Genomic DNA, 19,659 nt, shown 5'->3' with positions numbered 1-19,659 from the left:
CCCCCTTTCTGTGAACGCTTGCGGCGGCGCCTGCAGTTGTCAGTGTGGTGCTGCGACGGGCTCGGGGAGGATCGGGGTGATTTCTGCAAGCGGCACCTCAAAACTGCCGCAGACGCCAGCTCGCGTCGCCCCTGCCCCCCGAGGGGAGCTGGCCGAGTGGCAGGGGACCAGCCACAGCGATTGAAAATGCGGCTTCGTGTGGAAAAAGAGAAGTTAGCGCCCGGTTTTCCCTTGGTGTGGAATGTTGGCGTTCTTGCGCGTGTGACACTTTAGGAAGGCGCCGCGCGCGTCCGCCTCGCCGGCGACCACGCAGCTGTGCGCCGAGCATCGTGGTGTTGGGCCCGCAGCCCGCCTTCACTGCAGGAGTAGGCAGTTCCCTCACTATCTCAGCAGGCAGCCTGGAATTGCCGCGAGTGGTTTTCTGTTGTCGTGAGCAGGAATCGCTGGGAGCGCACAAATAACTGACACTTGGCAGTTTTCTGTGTAATGATCGTGTTGGAATGCTTTTAGCTAATTTTAAGTTGCTAATTAGCTGCGATTGTCACCCTGGAACGAATACTTATCATCTTTTAGTTAACTTACGGCCTCATCTTGGCCCCAAAAATGTCAGCGTGGTTTAGGCGGTATCTTTTCTGGAAATCGATTGGAGGAGGGGTTCGGGAAGGGAGACCGTGACTCTTTTAAGGAATGTCTTGGCCATGAAATACTTCTGATTGCGGAGAAATGAAAACACTGTTAATTTCAGCCTTATTTTGTCTAACTGACAAAATGTATAATTTTTCTTACTGAAAGTTAATTTGTAGTTCAGTATTAAAGATGTGCAGCTAGTTAGATTTCTTTTTTTACTTTTAAGTTTTGGGGGGAAATCTTGAGGATTGTTAAGAGAGCCGAGGGGAAAACTCACTAGTTTGGAAAGTGAAATCTTGGACTAGGTCTTTACCCTTTTCTAAGCCCTTGCAAAATGTCTGTGTTGTTCGCAAGTGTGACTGAGTTCTTGATTGTGTTATCGTTATCTAAAGACACAGCACTTTTTTATTAATAAAATAAACTTGATAGGTTAAAGATGATAGTCATTAACTGATAATTTTCTTTCCCTAACTGAATGTCCTCAGTATAATAGATTTAAATCATTTTTAGTGTTTGGAAAGCAATATTTAAAAATTTGATGTAACAAATACCTTGAAAGAATCTTTTAGTAACAGTCTGTTAATACTAGAACAAAAACCTTCCTGTGATATATTTAAATCTTAAATTGAATTTGGCAAACAATACTGGATTTCAAAGGTCTGGGTTCTAGTCCTAATTCTTCCACCTAGCAGCTGTCTCCCCTTAGATTACCTGTTTTCTCTGATTTTGTTTTGCTATGCACACAGAGGTGTGTCCTCTTCAGGATGTTCTGAGGTACCTGAAATATGCATATACACTTTTTTTTTAATACAAAGGGTTTATGAATATCAGTTCTAATATTTTATTTCCTTTATTAACTACCTTCTGCAGAAAGTATTCTGTCACAGATTATATTTCCATCAAGAACAGAAAAAACTTTGTAATATAACTAAAAAACCCATGAGAGATATATGATATTGTCACTTCAGTGTGCAATTTGTGTACTGAAATGAAATACAGAGGGCATTTTCAGGAGTGGAAGACACTAAATACTTAGGATTGAAAATTATTTTTGTTTTTTATAGCTATATCTTTATGTAGAAACTTTAAAGATACTCCCCCCCCCAATCCAGAGTTGGTGGGAATTATGATATTGAAAGATACCTGTGTAGAATCACATGTCAGTTTATTCCAAATAGAATAAGAGAGTGATCTCACATATGCTAGCATCTCAGCCTTAAGGAATTTGCTATATTAAGTTTATAATTTCAGCATGTGTTTTTGCTTTATAAAATAGCTACATAAACTTATAAAATGTTAAAACTTATAAAATATTAAATTGCATATATTGAGGAATTAAAAAGTCATTTTTCTCCTGTAAGCCCCAAGAAGCATCATATCTCTATCTAAAATGAGATCTAACAATGTTATGCTATATGAAAAAGAAATACTTTCCCATCGTTTATTTACTAGGTATTTTAATTTATATATTTTATATCTTAAAAAGGAACACATTACTAGTGAAATGATTTTAACTGACTAGCAGTAATTATATATAACCTGTTTGAATTAAAAAATAAATACTCTAAACTAGTATTTTAAAAATATTTACAAAGGTATTCTGAAGTCATATTTGGTCCCATCTTTTTGGTAACAGTCTTATGAAAACATATGTTGATAATCTTTCAGATAACATTGGATTCACACCATTAATTAAATAAATGAAAGGTAGCTGATTTCATCAGAATCCTATAGCATTAATAATTTTTAAGCCATTTTGAAATCAAGGTCTAAAATATTGAGATATGATATCATTGCACATATTCCTTTCTGAAACAGGCAAGCTTTAAAAAAAAATGGGTTTTCCAACTTGTAAAGATAATACACTAATATATCTGCCTTTAAATATGTAGTGTGAAAAATGACCCAGTCATATATTCTTGACTAACCAAAACTGTGGTGTTTATATGTAGTTTTAAATTCTCGTAGTTCATTGGTAATGAACCAGTCAGTATTTATATATATCAGGTTATTCACAAGGTCTGTTATTCCTAAAAATTTTTGTAGCATGTGTGTATTCTTGAAATGAAATTGAAATGAACATGTATAGCAAATACATACTTTAGTAAAGCTATTTTTTGGACACAGATAAGCTTGTCCAGAAGATTGAAATCATATGTTAATGATAGTAAGCTATCTTTGAAAGCAAAGTGAAATATTTTAAAAATAGAATTTTGTGATTTTTTTTTTTGCAGTTTTTTTTTTTTTAACAAGTGTAATTGAATTTGCCTTAATGCAGTTTGGAAATGCTAAAATAATTTTTTCTTTTTTAAAGGGATAAATCCTAACAGAAGTATTCCATTTGGTAATTTAATCAGTGCAAGTGAAATTAAGAAACAATGGATGTAGAAAATGAGCAGATACTGAATGTAAATCCCACAGGTAAGTAATACAGATTTTAACTTAATATCTGTAATTTCACTGTATTGTGAACAAATTTTAGGCTGTACCAAATATTTAAAAAATATGATATATTTGTCTAAAAATCTATCTTATTCATGCTCTCAGATAATACATCATATTTTTAAAATCAAGTTTATGGTTCTTTTTACAGAAACTCATATGACATGTCCTTATTTTTTGCCCATTTCACATTACATATATTCTTATTTTCCATTATGTATGATAAATGTAGTACAGCAAGGAGAATAGTGAACATTACATTTTCATGTGAGTTAGTGATTGCTTCAATGAATGAAGTAAAGAAACTCAAGTGTGGGAAATTTCTTTAAAGTAAATGCTTTATTTCTCCAAGGTAGACTGAAAGCATTTTATTATACTTTTAAGTTCTTTATCTTCTGGGTGAATTTGGTTGTTAAACTTAGTTGTAGAATAGTGAAAGCAACATATTACAGATCAGTAATGTTCTCTTCAAGTCCCTCTCTGTCCCCGTGTCCTCCTTATTTGAAACTTGATCTTAATTTTTGATTTCTAGTCTTTCTCCTTTTAATCTTCTGTTTCTCTCTTTTCATTCACTTCCTTGTTTATCCTGTCAAGTACTTTGCTGTAATCTAGCTTTTATTTTCTATAGTTATAGTCATCTGAAATTCAAATGTGGGGTTGAATTCTGGCTTTAATACTTTTTAGATATGTAACTTCTTTATGAAAATCTTCTATCTGTAAAATGAGCATGAAAAAGCTTTGTAAGGATTAGAAACCTATATATAAAATGCCTAGCAAAGAACCTGTTAATCTAGTAGGTAACAGTAATGATCACAAAAAAGCATTACTAAAGGGTACAATATACTCTGCCATTGACAACTACTAGAAGTTATTATGATGATACACCAAACTCACCTTTGCTAATCTGGCTTCCTTTTCGAGTCTAAAAACTTTGAAGACATCATTTCATCCTTTACTCTGTTTAAAAACCCTTTATTTGTTAGCTTTCTTATTTATCCCCAAATTACTAACTCTTTGCCCTTTCCAGTTAGCTTATGACTGAATTGCTGTATAATTTCTAGTCTCCCACATTATTCTTTCTTTTTTTTTTTTAAAGATTTATTTATTTATGCATACAGAGCTGGGGTACAGGCCAGAGGTGCAGGGGCGGCGAGAGGCTTCACCAGAGAGAGTGGGGAACAGAACAGGCAGATTGACGAAGTACACTGCTGAGGGGAGCAGCGGGCGGGCCAGGAGAGGTCTGCCACGCCATGTGGTCTCCTCCGGGGCAGGCGGGAATCGAATTCATGTGCAAGTGGCTTTAGCTTCTCAATGCTGTGCTTTAACCCGCTGCGCCACCAGGGAGGGCCACATTATTCTTTCTTTTATTTTTAGAATATATTGTTTTCTTCTGCCAAATAAATCTCCATCATCTACCTGTGATATCAGATCTAAGCTCTGTAACCTTCTGAATGTGGGAGTGTTCAGCAGTTCTAGTAATTTAAGTAGCAACAAGATAATGAAGGGACTGTAATTTGCAAGGTAGTAACATTTTATTTGGCCTAGTGGGAATACCATTAAAGAGTTTTCAGTGAGGGGTTTGCTTTAGATAATCAGTCTGTTTGTAATTTAGAGAATGATTTGAAGACTGAAGCCAAGGACACTGAGATTAATGAAGTCATTTGACTCTAATGCTTTTGGTTTTTGATCACTACAATCTTCTTAATTTTTATTCTTTTTGTCAAGAATTGTAAAGATTCTAATATATCTTTTTATAAGTTTATTTAAAAAAACTTAACTTCAACATATATTAAACCCATGCCTGAAGACTGGATACATCCTAAGTACATTTAGGGATATTTAATAAAACTTTGAGAAGTTCAGTTGTGACTTGAGTTGTAATGAACAAAATGAGCTGTAATGAACAAAACTTTGGCTTGGGAATAGTTAACTCAGTAGCTTTCTGACTTGTAAAGTTTTCAGAGCAGAGCTAAAGTGTCTTCCTGTGATCTCCATGGTCATTTGTATTGATAGTGTGAAGATCCTCTGTTACATAGAACAGTACAGCAGGTCTTTTATTTTTTTTTTTTTAAGATTTATTTATGACTACAGAATTGGGGTACAGGCCAGAGGTGCAGGGGTGGTGAGAGGATTCATCAGAGACCGAGTGCGGAGCAGGTCGGGCATTGCTGAGGGGAACAGAGGGCGAGACAGGAGAGGTCTGTGGAAGCCATGTAGATCACCTTTGGGACCAAGGATTCAACTCTCACTGAAGGGGCTGTGGCTTGCCAGCAGTGCTGCGCTTAAAGCCCTGTTGTGCCATCAGGGAGAGCCCAGCAGGTCTTTTAATGCCACTTTGTTATAGCACTGATTTGAAAAACAAAACAACCCAGGTTGGCATTGAAGGAATAATGTGAATTGGGCACCTGCTTTAGCATATGTTATTTTCCTTAAAGTCAAGAGTTTCCAGGAACCAATCAGTTCTTTTAAGTGAGACTTACAATATGATCCTTTTGATATTTATGACTTACTTGGAAAAGTACGACTGCTATGTAAGAAATAAAGCAATTTTCTTGATGTGGCAAATGAGTGGTATGTGGTGTGCATGTTACTGTGGCTAACTTGTTAGGAAAGTTTTAGTGGAGGGAATAGTACTTAACGCTAAAGGATTTTGATAACTGAAAAGAGCAGCGAGGAAGACATTCTGATCTAAAGAGGGTACAACTGGCAATTCCAAATACATTATTGACTTTCAGGGGATAATGTACAAGTCTTACAAAAGCCAGATGATTTTCAGAGTCAAATTGGAGAGGTGAGCTAGGATTTTGAGGTCACAACTTTGAGCACAAGCTTTACCTTAAAAGCAGTGCTGCATCAGTAGTTCAGTAATCCTATGTGTTGACTTATTTGCCAAAAGCCGTTCATGCTTGTTGGATTAGTAGTGATTCTTAAAATCTATAATCATGAGGTATTGGATTGATTATTTAAACACTTTCAGCCTTAGTTTCCATTTTTGTATAAATGATATGAAAAATAGCTCTCAGGCTTGTGGTAAATGACAAGGTGTGTGCACTGTAGTGGCTGATAAATAATAGTAGGTGTTCTGTAAATATTAGTTTATCTACCTTCTTTTAAGATTTGTTGTCTTAATATCTCCAATTGCTTAACTCTCTTAGGTCACAAAATCGAATGTTGTGTTTGTATTAATATAGATTTTATGACTTAAATACATGTGTTTATAATAACAAAGATTTTGTTATTTAAATATGTGAGATAATATGTTTTCATAAAGGTTATTAAAATTTACTGGTTTACTTTCCATGAAAATTCAAGAAGTAGTCCTGTTTAGTTGTCATTTATTAGGTTGAACCAATAGAAATTACCAAAGTGTAATTTCTGTTATGGATGCACAAAAATGGCAATTTCATATGATGAACTATGACCATAGTGAGTCTAATGGTAGATGGTTTAAATACTTGCATGAATTTTTTTTTCTTTATTTTCCTCTTTAAGATCCTGATAATTTAAGTGACTCTCTCTTTTCTGGTGATGAAGAAAATGCTGGGACTGAGGAAATAAAGAATGAAATAAATGGAAATTGGATTTCAGCATCCTCCATTAACGAAGCTAGAATTAATGCCAAGGCAAAAAGGCGACTACGGAAAAACTCATCCCGGGACTCTGGCAGAGGGGATTCAGTCAGTGATAATGGAAGTGAAGCCCTTAGAAGTGGTGTAACTGTACCAACCAGTCCCAAGGGAAGGTTGCTGGATAGACGATCCAGATCCGGGAAAGGAAGGGGACTACCCAAGAAAGGTTGGTATATATACCACATCCAAAGACACAGATAGAGGGGCCTCCCTGGTGGTGCAGGGGGTTAAAACACATCACTGTGAGGCTATTTGCAGCCACTGAAGCATGAGTTTGATCCCCGGCCAGGGAGCTGACCCACATGGCACAGCAGACCTCTCCTGTCTCTCCCTCTGCTCCCTTCAGCAGTGTGTTTCAGTTATTCTGCCTCTTTTGTTCCCTATTCTGTCTCTAGCGAATCCTCTCATGCCCCAGACCACTGGCCTACAACCCAGCCATCATATGCATAAATAAATAAATTTTTAAAAAGAAAACAGCAAAGACACAGATAGAAATAAGTATTATCTGGTTCTTATACTAAAATTTCTGTGTCTTAGGAGTGAGAGACATTTAAACAATAATAATGTAAGATTTTGTGCTTGTATATGTTTTTACATAGTAACCTGAGGATCATCCCACTTTTTAGTTGAGCCTTTTTTCTTATTTGAATATCTTTAGTTTTCTTGAACAGAATTCTGTCTATTATTTCCAGCAAAATACACACCAGTGTTTTTCATAGTTATAAATTGTGTGTCTCACTTGGCTTGAAACAAGTAAAATCAGAAAATTTTATCTATTAGCTACGTGTATTAGTAAGAATACATGATAATGAGCCTTCCTGGTGGTGCGGAGGGTTAAGTCTCAGCACTATGAAGCTATCTACCACCACTGTAGCATGAATTCAATCCCCAGCCAGAGAGCTGACCCACAGGCACAGCAGACCTCTCCTGCCCGCTGCTCTCCTCAGCAGTGTATTTCAGTGGATCTGCTTGTTTTGCTCCCCACTCTGTGTCTGGTGAGTGCTATTACTCCCTGCACCTCTGGCCTACACCCCATTCTTGTATGCATAAATAAATAAATCTTTTTTTAAAAAGTCCCTTAAAAGTTAAAAAAAGAATACATGATGAGTAATAAATTTGATTGGCTGTATCTGGATCAGAATTTTAATGATCTGTTTCTGAGTTCACTTTAGCTCTGTTTATTTCGGTTACTGGGTGACTGAAGTGGATTGATCTATTTTAATCTGTTCTCTATTGCCTAGAGAAGTGATTAGCAATGTTGGTGTTTAAATATTTGTTGAATGGTGAGTATATCAGCTTCTGTTTGTAGTAGAATTTTGATACAATTTGGAGATTTCACCCACTTCTGAATGGTGGGAGCTCTAATTTATAGCCTAGGATTTTTGCAAACTTTTTTGTGAACTGTCGAAAGTTGTTATTCTTACTGAGTCTCTATAGCTGTTGACTGAATCAAAATTAAACCAGGTTGCCAGATTTGGTTCTGCTCTGGTAGCAAGGATTATGCTCTAGGTATAAAAGAAAACTTCTGATAAAATATTGATAATATACCATAAACTTTGAAAGTTAGAATTGTTAAGCTTCTGTTTGTTGGTTTGTAGCTAGTAGAGAAAATTATCAGTGAAGTTAATGATTAAATAGCAATTAGTTATTTGTAGCATTGCTAATTGCAAAGTATAGTTTACTATATACTTTTTTTAAAAGTTTTTTTTTTTTTAAGATTTATTTATTCATACAGAACTGGGGTACAGGCCAGAGATGCGGAGAGTGAGAGGATTCACCAGAGACAGAGTGGGGAGCAGAACAGGCAGATCAATGAAGTACACTGCTGAGGGAGCAGCGGGCTGGTCAGGAGAGGTCTGCTGCACCACATGGATCTCCCCCGGGGCAGGCAGGGATTGAACTCATGCTGAAGTGGCTTAAGCTTCTTAGTGCAGTGCTTTAACCCGCTGCGCCACCAGGGAGGGCCTACTATATACTTTTATATCTAACTAGAGTATTTGATTTTAAATCATTTGATGGTGGCCACTGTGTTTCTTTATTAAGTAGTGTCTCCCTTTTTTGAGTTTTCTATGCTATATCATACTGGTTCAACATTATTTCTGTTTTTTTTGTTATTCTAAGAAAAGTCAGCTAAAATTTGGAGTTCAATCGTAGTGTCACCTTCTTTGGGCCTCTGATACAACTATTTCTTAATCTCTTGTTTTATTTTAATTTTAAACTCTGGCCTTTACATTTTAACTTTATAGGCTATTTCAACTCAGTGCTTTAGGACCTGCTTATAAAATGTAATCAGCATTGAAAAAGCAGTGATCTAAATAAAATGAGGTTTAAAATGAGACTCAACTGGGAAAAAAATAGCATGGAAATTAAAATGCAGTTTTTTAACTATTGTCTAGTCTGTGAACATCTAGAAATATTTCAGATTTCAATTAAACTTAAAATTTATGAACTATGAACTTTGTATTCCTTTATCAATTCTAATCTTTTTTTTTTAGGTGGTGCAGGAGGCAAAGGTGTATGGGGTACACCTGGACAGGTATATGATGTGGAGGAAGTGGATGTGAAAGATCCTAACTATGATGATGACCAGGTACCGATGTTTTACTTTTTTTTAAGTTCACAGTTAAAATGCTTATAAACTATTTTAACCTCATGTTGACAATTTGCTCACACATTGGTAAAAATACATATTCTATACTTGTGAAATCATATAGATGGTATGTATGTATTAACATAGGTACCAGTTTATATATGTGTGTATCTGTCTAATGCATATATTCAGTATTTTTAGATTGTTAGGTTAATTTTGGATAAGAAAACAAGTTAACTGATAGTAATGCATGTATAATTTTCACTTGGTTTCTGAAATAAAAAGTAGGTCTTTACAAACTTATTTCAGGATATCAAGTTCATCATTTTTTGATGAATTGTTGAATTAATGTATGTTTCTTGCTATGATAATGGTAGTTGAAAAGAATATTCTTTTGAACATCATAAAAGTATAGATATAAAATTTCTCTTAAATAATTGCTTTTTAGGATGGTAATTGTAAGCTAAATTTTATTTTTGGAACATCTGGATCTTTTTTTAAGAGATGATGCTGAGAACACACATTTTTAATGGATTTTATAATGAATTTTTGTATATTTATCTTAAAGATTTTATTTTATTTATACTTAGAAGAATTGGGTGTAAACTGAGGTGTGGAGGTGTGAGGGGATTCACCAGAAATAGAGTGGGGAAAAGAACAGATGGGGAGCAGTGGCCAAGACAGAAGAGGTCCTCTGTTGAATTCAGGCCACAGTCTCAGTGCTGAGACTTAACCCCTATGCCATCAGGGAGGCCCCCTATATTTATCTTTTTAATGGGAAATTTCCAACTTACACAAAAGTAGAATAGTACGATGACATCACTGGTACTCATTTCTCAGCTTTACCAAATTCAGTAATTGATAGCTTATGGCTGATCTTGTTTCTTCCTGTGCTTTTCCTGTTTTGGTCTCCCCCAACCCACTATTCTCCTGGTTCTTTGGATTATAAGACTAATCATAAAGGCTTTGGTTTCTGCTTCATTTTTCTTTTTAAAGGGAAAATTTAATGAATTACTAGGTATGATAGCCAACTTAAAGCTTTTTGTCATTGAGGGACTGAGATACAATTAATGGAGGATAATGGGGGGCTGGGATTAAGTCATACATTTGCTGTGGCTAATGGTTCTAATCTGTATTGATTTACTTTATTCAGATTTTGTGAAAGAACAGTGGCACTGATTATATTTTTGTATAAATGATCTAAGTGTAGCATCTCTATTTTGGTTTGATTGGGAATTATGAACCAGTTGGAATGTAAAATTATAAAACAATTTAAATTTATCTGAATGTTCTACTCTTTTTCCTCCTTCCCTTCCCAGGAGAACTGTGTTTATGAAACTGTAGTTTTGCCTTTGGATGAAACGGCATTTGAGAAGACTTTGACACCAATCATACAGGAATATTTTGAGCATGGAGATACTAATGAAGTAGCGGTAGGTTTAAAGTTGCAAGTCTGATTTATTAAAAGCAAACATATATCTAGAATGATCTTGGAACAATTGATGTATGTAAGCATTTTCTTTTGCATAAATGAATTTCTAAAGAAATGAAGCAAAATTTCAGGCCTGTTTTTACCTATTTGGCATCTGATGCAGGCTATGTGCCAATTGTTTCACTAAAAAATGGCACAACAGAATATTCTTACAACATTTTTATAATCGATAGCTTATAAAATACAATTTTAACAATTTCAAGTCACATAAGGACTTCTGGAATCTCTTAGAAACTTTGCTTAAGAAATACCTCAAGCTGCTAAACATGGAGCTTCCATATGACCTAGCAATCCCATTCCTAGGTATCTACCTAAAAGACACAAAAAACACTGATTCAAAAAGACACCTGCACCCCCATGTTTATTGCTGCTTTATTTACAATAGGAAAGACATGGAATCAACCCAAATGCCCAAAAGTAGATGACTGGATTCAAAAGAGGTGGTACATATACACAATGGAATATTACTCAGCAATCAAAAAGATAAACTCATGCCTTTTGCAGCAACATGGATGGAGCTGGAAGGGATCATGTTAGTGAAATAAGCCAGAAAGAAAAGAAAAATACTGGATGGTTTCACCCATAGCAGGAGCATAAAGGACCAGGGGGAAATAGAATGAGCAACTATATACCAGAGACATATTATGGGGGTAGAGTGAGGAATGGGATAAAAAATGGGGTTGGTTGGAGGGGAAGCCCTCTGGACTATGGTGATGGCACATGGGTGATTTGGTGATGGGAAGCCCACGGGGATTACAACTGAGATGGAAAAAGGCACAAAATGATGTAAAAATAAACTATTATATTAAAATAATAATAATAAAACAGGAAAAAAAATGATGTGAAATAGTCTGTTACAAAAGAAGAATTTATGTCCTGTGAGGTGAGACTATTGAAATCCTCTTATCTACTTAGCACAATACCAGTGGTATTGTATATTAAGTGTATTAAGTAGTATTGTATGAGCAAAGTTTTATGGAAGTATGAAATAAAGAATAATAATGATTCTGAGACAAAGTGGTTTAAAGAGATTTGCCAGAAATATCGCGTTTAATGGCAGTGAGTTAATGGTTTTAAGCACAGTCCAGGAACATGAAATTACATGGAAAGAGGACACCTGTTAGGTGGCTATGAAAATAGTTTTGGCACCTTACTAGAATATGACATAATAAAATATTCTAAGAAAACTTTCATTAGGCAGATATTCTTAAGTAACAGAGGTAGAATTTAGCTCCTAGGATCACACATATATTCCACTTTCAGCTTGGCCATTCCAGCTGTATTCCCTTGGCAATTTTTCTGTGCTCTGGGTATGATGAGTATGATGTTACTACCTCATTGAAAGAGTTGTTTTAAATATTAGATAAGATAATATAAAATAAATTGATATAATAGCTGATAGATTATAAGTGATCAGTAAACATTAGCTGCTGCTGCTGTTATATTTTCAATAGGGAATTTTAACTGTATCCCCATATTTATAATGATTCCACTTAAAAAATGGTCTGAGTTCTTATTTTAAACTTTATGTTAAAGTATAAATAACTGTCTGTGAAGAGGAAGGTTTGAAGAGAAATTGAGTATAAACAGTTATGATAATGTTAACTGAGTCACTCGAAAGTACTCATAAAGCATTCCTAGGAATAATTAAAGAAGAGGATTAGTTAATGCCTAACCCCAAATTAACACTATTATGTTTAATAAATTAGTTTAGGTAAAATTCACATTCCTTAGTTTAGTGATGTTCATAGTTAAAACTTGGCATAGTTGATTAAAATTTATATGCAGCAAAAACATGCTTTTCTAGTTGCTTCCAAAGAGAGAGAGGTGAAGATACATGGACAAAATCTTGATTTTTTTTTTTTAAAGTATATTGAATTATGACAATGACATGCTTTTTTAAAATAGGAAATGCTGAGAGATTTAAATCTTGGTGAAATGAAGAGTGGAGTACCAGTACTGGCCGTGTCCTTGGCATTGGAGGGAAAGGCCAGTCATAGAGAAATGACATCTAAGCTCCTTTCTGACCTTTGTGGGACAGTAATGAGCACAAATGATGTGGAAAAGTCATTTGATAAATTGTTGAAAGAGCTACCTGAGTTAGCATTGGATACTCCCAGAGCACCACAGGTTCGTATGATTCTTCAGAATTTTTGTTCGTTCTCTCTCCCTTTACTCTTCCAATTATAGAAATAGTACACATGCTCGCAGGAAATTTTAATACGTGAGGAAGAAAACAATGGCTCATATTTTCTACAACACAAAATAGCCCTCTAACATTTTAGTGTATTTTTCTCTAATTCTTCATGTATTCCCCAAACCATAACTTATATCCTACCACCCCCAACCTCCATTCTGTAGATTTTTTAGGTCATAGTTTTTTGCCACTTGTATTCTCTTTTATGTGTAGGGGAGATGTTTTATAAAGTACGATTTTAAAAATGTTAGGTTGTTAGAACTGAGCACTCAATGTGCTTGACTAATGTTTATTATAAAAATAATAATAAATAAGATTATTCCCTTTTGTGGTTTGTGGGAAAATAATTAGAAAATTCACGAATATGCTTCCATGTAGATTGTCCTCAGAGCCTTACAATTTTATTAGCTTTAATATCTGCTGACACTATTACTTTCTAGTTTGACATTGAAAATGTGAACTCATTGCTCTTCACTTGAGCATTGTGTTTAAAATTTTTAATTAAGGTAGGAGTGCTTTATTTAATATTAACTTAGGGATAGTGAATAGGTAGGTTAATTCTGAAACGCTCTTTGTATTATATTTATCTGTGATAGACAGTCAGGTTGATATTGAGCTGGGATTCAGACATGGACTGTTTTTTGAATCCCAGGACATGTACTTAGAAAAATGACTCTGCAAGGTCATATTCATTACAGAAATTTTTAAAAAGTAAGAACCAGAAAGGAATAAAAGAATGAATTAACTGTAAACATTTTGGTGTGACATCTTCCATTCTACTTCTGTTTTAACGAAAAATGGAATATTATGTGATCCTTTGTGAACTTGTTTTTTCCTATACCATAAAATGGTAGACATCTATCCATGTAGTGGAGTTTTATGTATGTACCATTTAACCACATCTTCGTTATTAGAAACTAAGGTTGTTTCCAGTTTTTATAAGAAATAGTGCTATGCACTTGCTTTCAAATAAGTTCCTATAATAATTTTTTGAGAAAAACTGACTTTTTTTTTTCTAGACAAGAGGTTTCTCTTTACTTAAGTCATTGATTTAGTATTTTTGATCATGTATTATGTTTCAGACAGTATTCAAGTACTGAGCAAAACAGATGTGGCCTCCTCCCACTGATAGCACTTAATTTGAAAGTTAAAATGTTGGAATAGGTGCTGAATAGATGTTTCTAAAAAATGTTCCAGCATGTTTTCATTATTAACTGTGTACTTCAATCATTCTTCATCATTTATGTAGAAATTGTGTCCTGTAAAAGTTTGTTTTAGATTATTTTATATAGTTTTTTTTTTCTTATTATAGTTGGTGGGCCAGTTTATTGCTAGAGCTGTTGGAGATGGAATTTTATGTAATACCTATATTGATAGTTACAAAGGAACTGTAGATTGTATACAGGCTAGGTAAGTAAATTAATTTTCCTACTAAGAATTCACGGTGGGAAAAATTAACAGCATTCTGTTGAAGTGATAGATTCATTGAGATGCTGTAGATATCCACTGGTCATTTGTGTTTATTTGCTACTGTTAACATTGAGAGATTATTGGCGTGATTTATCAGGAAGAGTATAATGCAGTTGTTTTGACTTTTAGCTAAACTTCTCTTTGGGACGCTATTTCCGTATTTATTTTTTGATTCTGTGTTTATTTTTTTCTAGTTTCCCAAGTAGTGTCTTTATGTATTAAATTTTTTTTAACCAAATAGGTCTTTATGTATTTAAAATTTTTAAACCAAGGTTTATACCAAGGTAATATTGGTTTACAACACTGTATGTGATTCATAGAATCACATGCTTGTCACCACACCATGATCTTCACCAAGGTACCCTCAGCCTCCTCACTTATAATATGAAAGGACAACTTGGATGTTTTTTGAGGTCCTTTCAGGTTTTACAATTCTCTAGTGATTGAATACTCTGGTAGGATTGACAACATTAACAAAAAACTGCATTTATGATTTTATATTTGTTGTAGAAATTGTGGCTAGGAAATAATGTTTTTCATTCTTTGGTATAGTTAATTATAAGGAAATGTGATATTTGGGAGTTATGCTATGTGATTTTTCATAGTTTCCTAGTTAAAGTAAAATGAAAAGCAATTTTTTTGCTCCCAGTTTTTAAATTTTACAAAATAGTTTTTAAAGAGACTTAAATTTTAGGTTACTTTTATGATACATGACCACTTTTAGTACATTTTTCTCCTAATTTTATCCATAATTTGGTCAATCTTAAGCATACCTGTCAAAATTAATCTCAATTTTTTTTTAGAGCTGCTCTAGACAAGGCAACTGTGCTCCTGAGCATGTCAAAAGGAAGAAAGCGCAAGGATAGTGTGTGGGGTTCTGGAGGTGGACAGCAGTCAGTTAATCACCTTGTTAAAGAGGTAATTATTGAATATTATCATTATCTGTATATTTTCCAAGAGAAATGAACTGTTCTTTAGTTTTAACTGGTATTTTTGTGGTCAGAAATAAAGTTCAGTCATAACTAGGGGTGGAAAATTGCATTACCTATGTATATTTTATATTTGGCTTTATACCCCTTTGCTGTAAATATGTAATTGTTATCATACACAAGAAGGTATGAACTGCAAAGGAAGGTATTTTAAACTTTTTAAATGCCATTAAAATAATACTATTTTGTAGTTTTGTAGTTTTTCAGTAAATACCCATTTTTAGGTGAGCAATTTTAAACTGAGGTTACAAATTATGAATTGTGAACACAAATAGATTGGGTTAGTAGATTTTTTTCCTTAGTAAAGTGATAACTGTATAGTAAGAAGAAAAAATGTGCTTACTCTTCCCATTTTGCATATATTGTAGCAAATTTGAAGATTTATGGATCATGTTGTGCTGTTGAATTTTGAGTATAATCTTTTTATGTGACTATAGTTTTGGCACTTAATATTTTGATAATATGTATACCTAGTTCAAATGTTAAGGAGTTTAAAATGTAGAGAGCTTGCATGATTTTTGGTTTTATACCTGTTAAGATAGTGTTTGTAATGTCCTGATTACAGACCTGTTTTTGTAAAAGTTAGGATGTTGTTATAAACATTGGGGAATAAAAATAGTCAAGATGCCAGGGTAGTTAGGGAAGAAAAAGAAATAAAAGGGCTTTAGGTTGGAAAAGAAGTAGGCAATAAGCTGTATTCCATATTATGTGATCTGTATACAGAAATTCTGAATCCCCAAAACAAAAACCAAACTATTAGCTAATAATAGCTAATAACTGTTAGCTAATAACAGTTGCAAGATACAAGGTCAATATACTAACTTTAATTCTGTTTCTATACATCAGTCAAGAATGACCTGAAATAGAAATTAACAGTTGCATTTATAATAGTAAAATACTTAGAGACATATTTAACATAGAAGTTTAAGTCTTATACATTGGAAACAATGAAGACATTGAAAAATGAAAACCCTAAATAAATAGGAAGATGCTTCATGTTTATGGATTAGAGACAATATTGTTAAAATGGTAATACTCCCTAAAATTATTTTGAGAAACTGCCAAATGTTTTATGGTATGTGAGTTATCGCAACCAAAAAATGGTCAAGATAAATATTGTAATAAATGAGTTTGAGATTGACATTATTTGGCTACTCATTTGCACAGACATAGATCATGGTTAGAAATATGTACTTGTATTTATAATTTATCACTCTCAGAAATGCATGTTACCTAATGGAAAACACTTACTTTAAAAATTATTTATATATGTATTTTACATCATCGTTCATTTTTGCTCAATGTATGTATATATGCTTTCTCCTATTTCTTCTATTCCCTGTAAAATCCCACCACCAATTCACCCGTGAACCATCACCAGAGTACCTCATGTTCTTCTTCTCTCCTATTTTGATCCCTCTTCCTCCTTCCTTGCAGAGTGTCTCTGATTTATGGTTGTCTGCTAATTTTTTTTTAATTTATTATAATTTTTTCCCTGATCTCTTATTTGATCCCCTAAATTCCTCCTGTACGTGAAACCATTCAGTATTTTTATTTTTCCTCTTGGCTTATTTCACTATACTATTTAAATGTTTAAGTTACATAACAAAGTTAAAAACTGAGGGATATAACTTAATATATTTATAAAGTGAAAAAACATCATTCAAATGCCATACATTTACATTATTTAATGATGAATTACTCACCATGATGTAATCTATCATATTTCACTTATGTTTTATGAAAAAACTTTATAGAAATTGGAAGTAGAAGATACTTAAGATTATTTTGTCCAGTCAGCATTCATTGAGAGTCTACTAGGTAAAAAGTGTTTTTTTTTTTTTAAGACTTTTTTTTTTAAGATTCATTTATTTCATACAGAACCGGGGTACAGGCCAGAGGTGCAGGGGTGGTGAGAGGATTCACCAGAGACAGAGTGGGGAGCAGAACAGGCAGATTGACGGGAAGTACACTGCTGAGGGGAGCAGTGGGCGGGTCAGGAGAGGTCTGCTGTGCCATGTGGTCACCTCCGGGGCAGGCGGGGATCTAACTCATGCTGAAGTGGCTTTAGCTTCTTAGTGCTGCGCTTCAACCCACTGTGCCACCAGGGAGGGCCCTAAAAAGTGTTTCTAACAAGTGGTGTATAGGAAGAACATATCTAGATGAAATTTTTGTGCTGAACAATTTTTTTTTCACTTTTTATTTGAAGCCATAGGTGTTATTATACAAATTGGAACAAAAAGGGATTTGTGTCTTGCTGTAATTGGAAGCTGAAATTATTCATGAATGTTTTAGATAGTGGGTTTCAAATGCAGGTGCATATAGAGAAAAGAGAAATTATATGGTACTCTTTGCCCTGTCTAGTAAAGCCCCATTGTCATTACTCAACTTTTTTGGTTTCCCACGCAATTTGTGCCATATTAAAAATTCATTTTGAGACTTTCAGTTAGTGCCCTCTAGTGGTATTTAAGATCCATTATTTTACAATGCACTTTGAAGAACATGATTACAACTCAGGCCTGAAGTCTACTTATAGATCTCGGTGATAATATTAAGACACACCAAGCCACTGACCATTTACTATTTAAGTATGTACTTTTTGATTATGAAAAGATTGTATTATGATAGTGATACGCCGTGGTAGACATACGGCATCTAAGAAGACAGATGTTTGTGACCTGCAATTTCATCATGTACTTAAGTACTTTTTTAAAAATAAGGAATTCTAACACATCTCAATTTCTAAATCAAATAGATTGATATGCTGCTGAAAGAGTATTTACTCTCTGGAGACATAGCTGAAGCTGAACATTGCCTTAAGGAACTGGAAGTACCTCATTTTCACCATGAGCTTGTATATGAAGTAAGATTACTTTGATATTCCAGAGAGAATTACTGAGTGTTCTTTTTTGCACACAGTGACCTAATAATTCTTTAATAATATACATCTTTTTCCTTTTAAAAAATTTAATGTTATGGGATAAACTTCTTTCAAATTTTTATAAAGATTATAGTTGCATATTAGGTAAAAGAGATTTCAAACATTTTAGGAGCAGTTTTTTGTATGAATTAATGACCCCAAATTCATTCATTCAATTTTTAGGCCATTGTAATGGTTTTAGAGTCAACTGGAGAAAGTACATTTAAGATGATTTTGCATTTATTAAACTCCCTTTGGAAGTCTTCTGCCATTACTCTAGACCAAATGAAGAGAGTAAGTAATACTATTTTGAACACTTTTTGGCTTCTGTCTTTAAATGTTTGATTGAATAAAGATTATGAGTTGTAAATAATAGTTGTATTTAGGTATTTTATAATACGAGTACTATTAGTAGTGGTATGTGTGTAGCTTTTCTTTTTTATGGTAATGTTTGAATCTCTTGTAGCTACTTCTTAGAAAGTAACATTTCAGCTACATTTTACCTGTATATATTTTTTAAAGATTTACTTATTCATGCTTACAGAACTGGGTTACAGGCCAGAAGTGCAGTGATAGAGTTCACCAGAGACAGAATGGGGAGCAGAACAGGCAGATTGGCGAAGTGCGCTGAGGAGAGCAGGGGCGGGTCAGGAGAGGCCTGCCAGGCTGTGGCCAGGGATCAAACTTGCGCTGTAGTGGCTGTCGTAGCCACTCTGCAGCTTCATAGTGCTTGAGCTTGAATCTGTTGCACCACCAAGAGGACCCCACCTTTTACTTGTGTTTTAAAGTATGTGGTTGTATGTTCTTCCTCACGGATTCTGTCTCTAAGATAGGAAAGTTATATTTTATAGCTAGAGAGAAACATGAACTTTTAACAAATTATATGCTTTAACTTCTATTTTAATTTGTTTGCATTGGTAAAGTTAAAAAAGTTATTTTAAGTATCTAGAGGAATAGATGGGAAGAAATATATCCAATATGTGTGCCTGAACTCTTTCTGGAGAACAGATTTAAAGAAAACACTCTGCTACTTATACTTCTAATTATCATGACTTCTAATTATTATGAACCTTTGGCCTCTGCTATAACTTGATAAAAGCAATGGGTTGGTATTATGTGTTTTATGTGGGCAATAATTCCTAATCTAATTCAATTATTTTAGGGTTATGAGAGAATTTACAATGAAATTCCGGACATTAACCTGGATGTTCCACATTCTTACTCTGTGCTTGAGCGGTTTGTAGAGGAATGTTTTCAAGCTGGAATAATTTCCAAACAACTTAGAGATCTTTGTCCTTCAAGG

General features: G+C 34.2%; 1 protein-coding gene across 1 annotated transcript; it reads left to right on the top strand.

Annotated features, from left to right (window-relative positions):
* Window positions 1-463: 463 nt before the first annotated feature.
* PDCD4 (programmed cell death 4 (neoplastic transformation inhibitor)) lies at window positions 464-19,653 on the top strand (the record flags this gene model as incomplete). Its single annotated transcript, XM_004680443.2, has 11 exons — window positions 464-483; window positions 2,942-3,048; window positions 6,562-6,864; window positions 9,194-9,288; window positions 10,608-10,721; window positions 12,689-12,910; window positions 14,290-14,387; window positions 15,251-15,365; window positions 18,192-18,299; window positions 18,540-18,650; window positions 19,519-19,653. Coding segments are annotated over exons 2-11 (1,344 nt in total), but the record flags the coding sequence as incomplete, so codon positions are not given.
* Between the last annotated feature and the right edge of the window lie 6 nt (window positions 19,654-19,659).

The sequence above is a fragment of the Condylura cristata genome, unplaced genomic scaffold, assembly GCF_000260355.1.
Source record: "Condylura cristata isolate star-nosed mole 26May11 unplaced genomic scaffold, ConCri1.0 scaffold00011, whole genome shotgun sequence".
Lineage (NCBI taxonomy): Eukaryota > Metazoa > Chordata > Mammalia > Eulipotyphla > Talpidae > Condylura > Condylura cristata.
The sequence above is the reverse complement of the archived record's forward strand: the minus strand, read 5'-3'. Positions and strand labels throughout refer to the sequence as shown.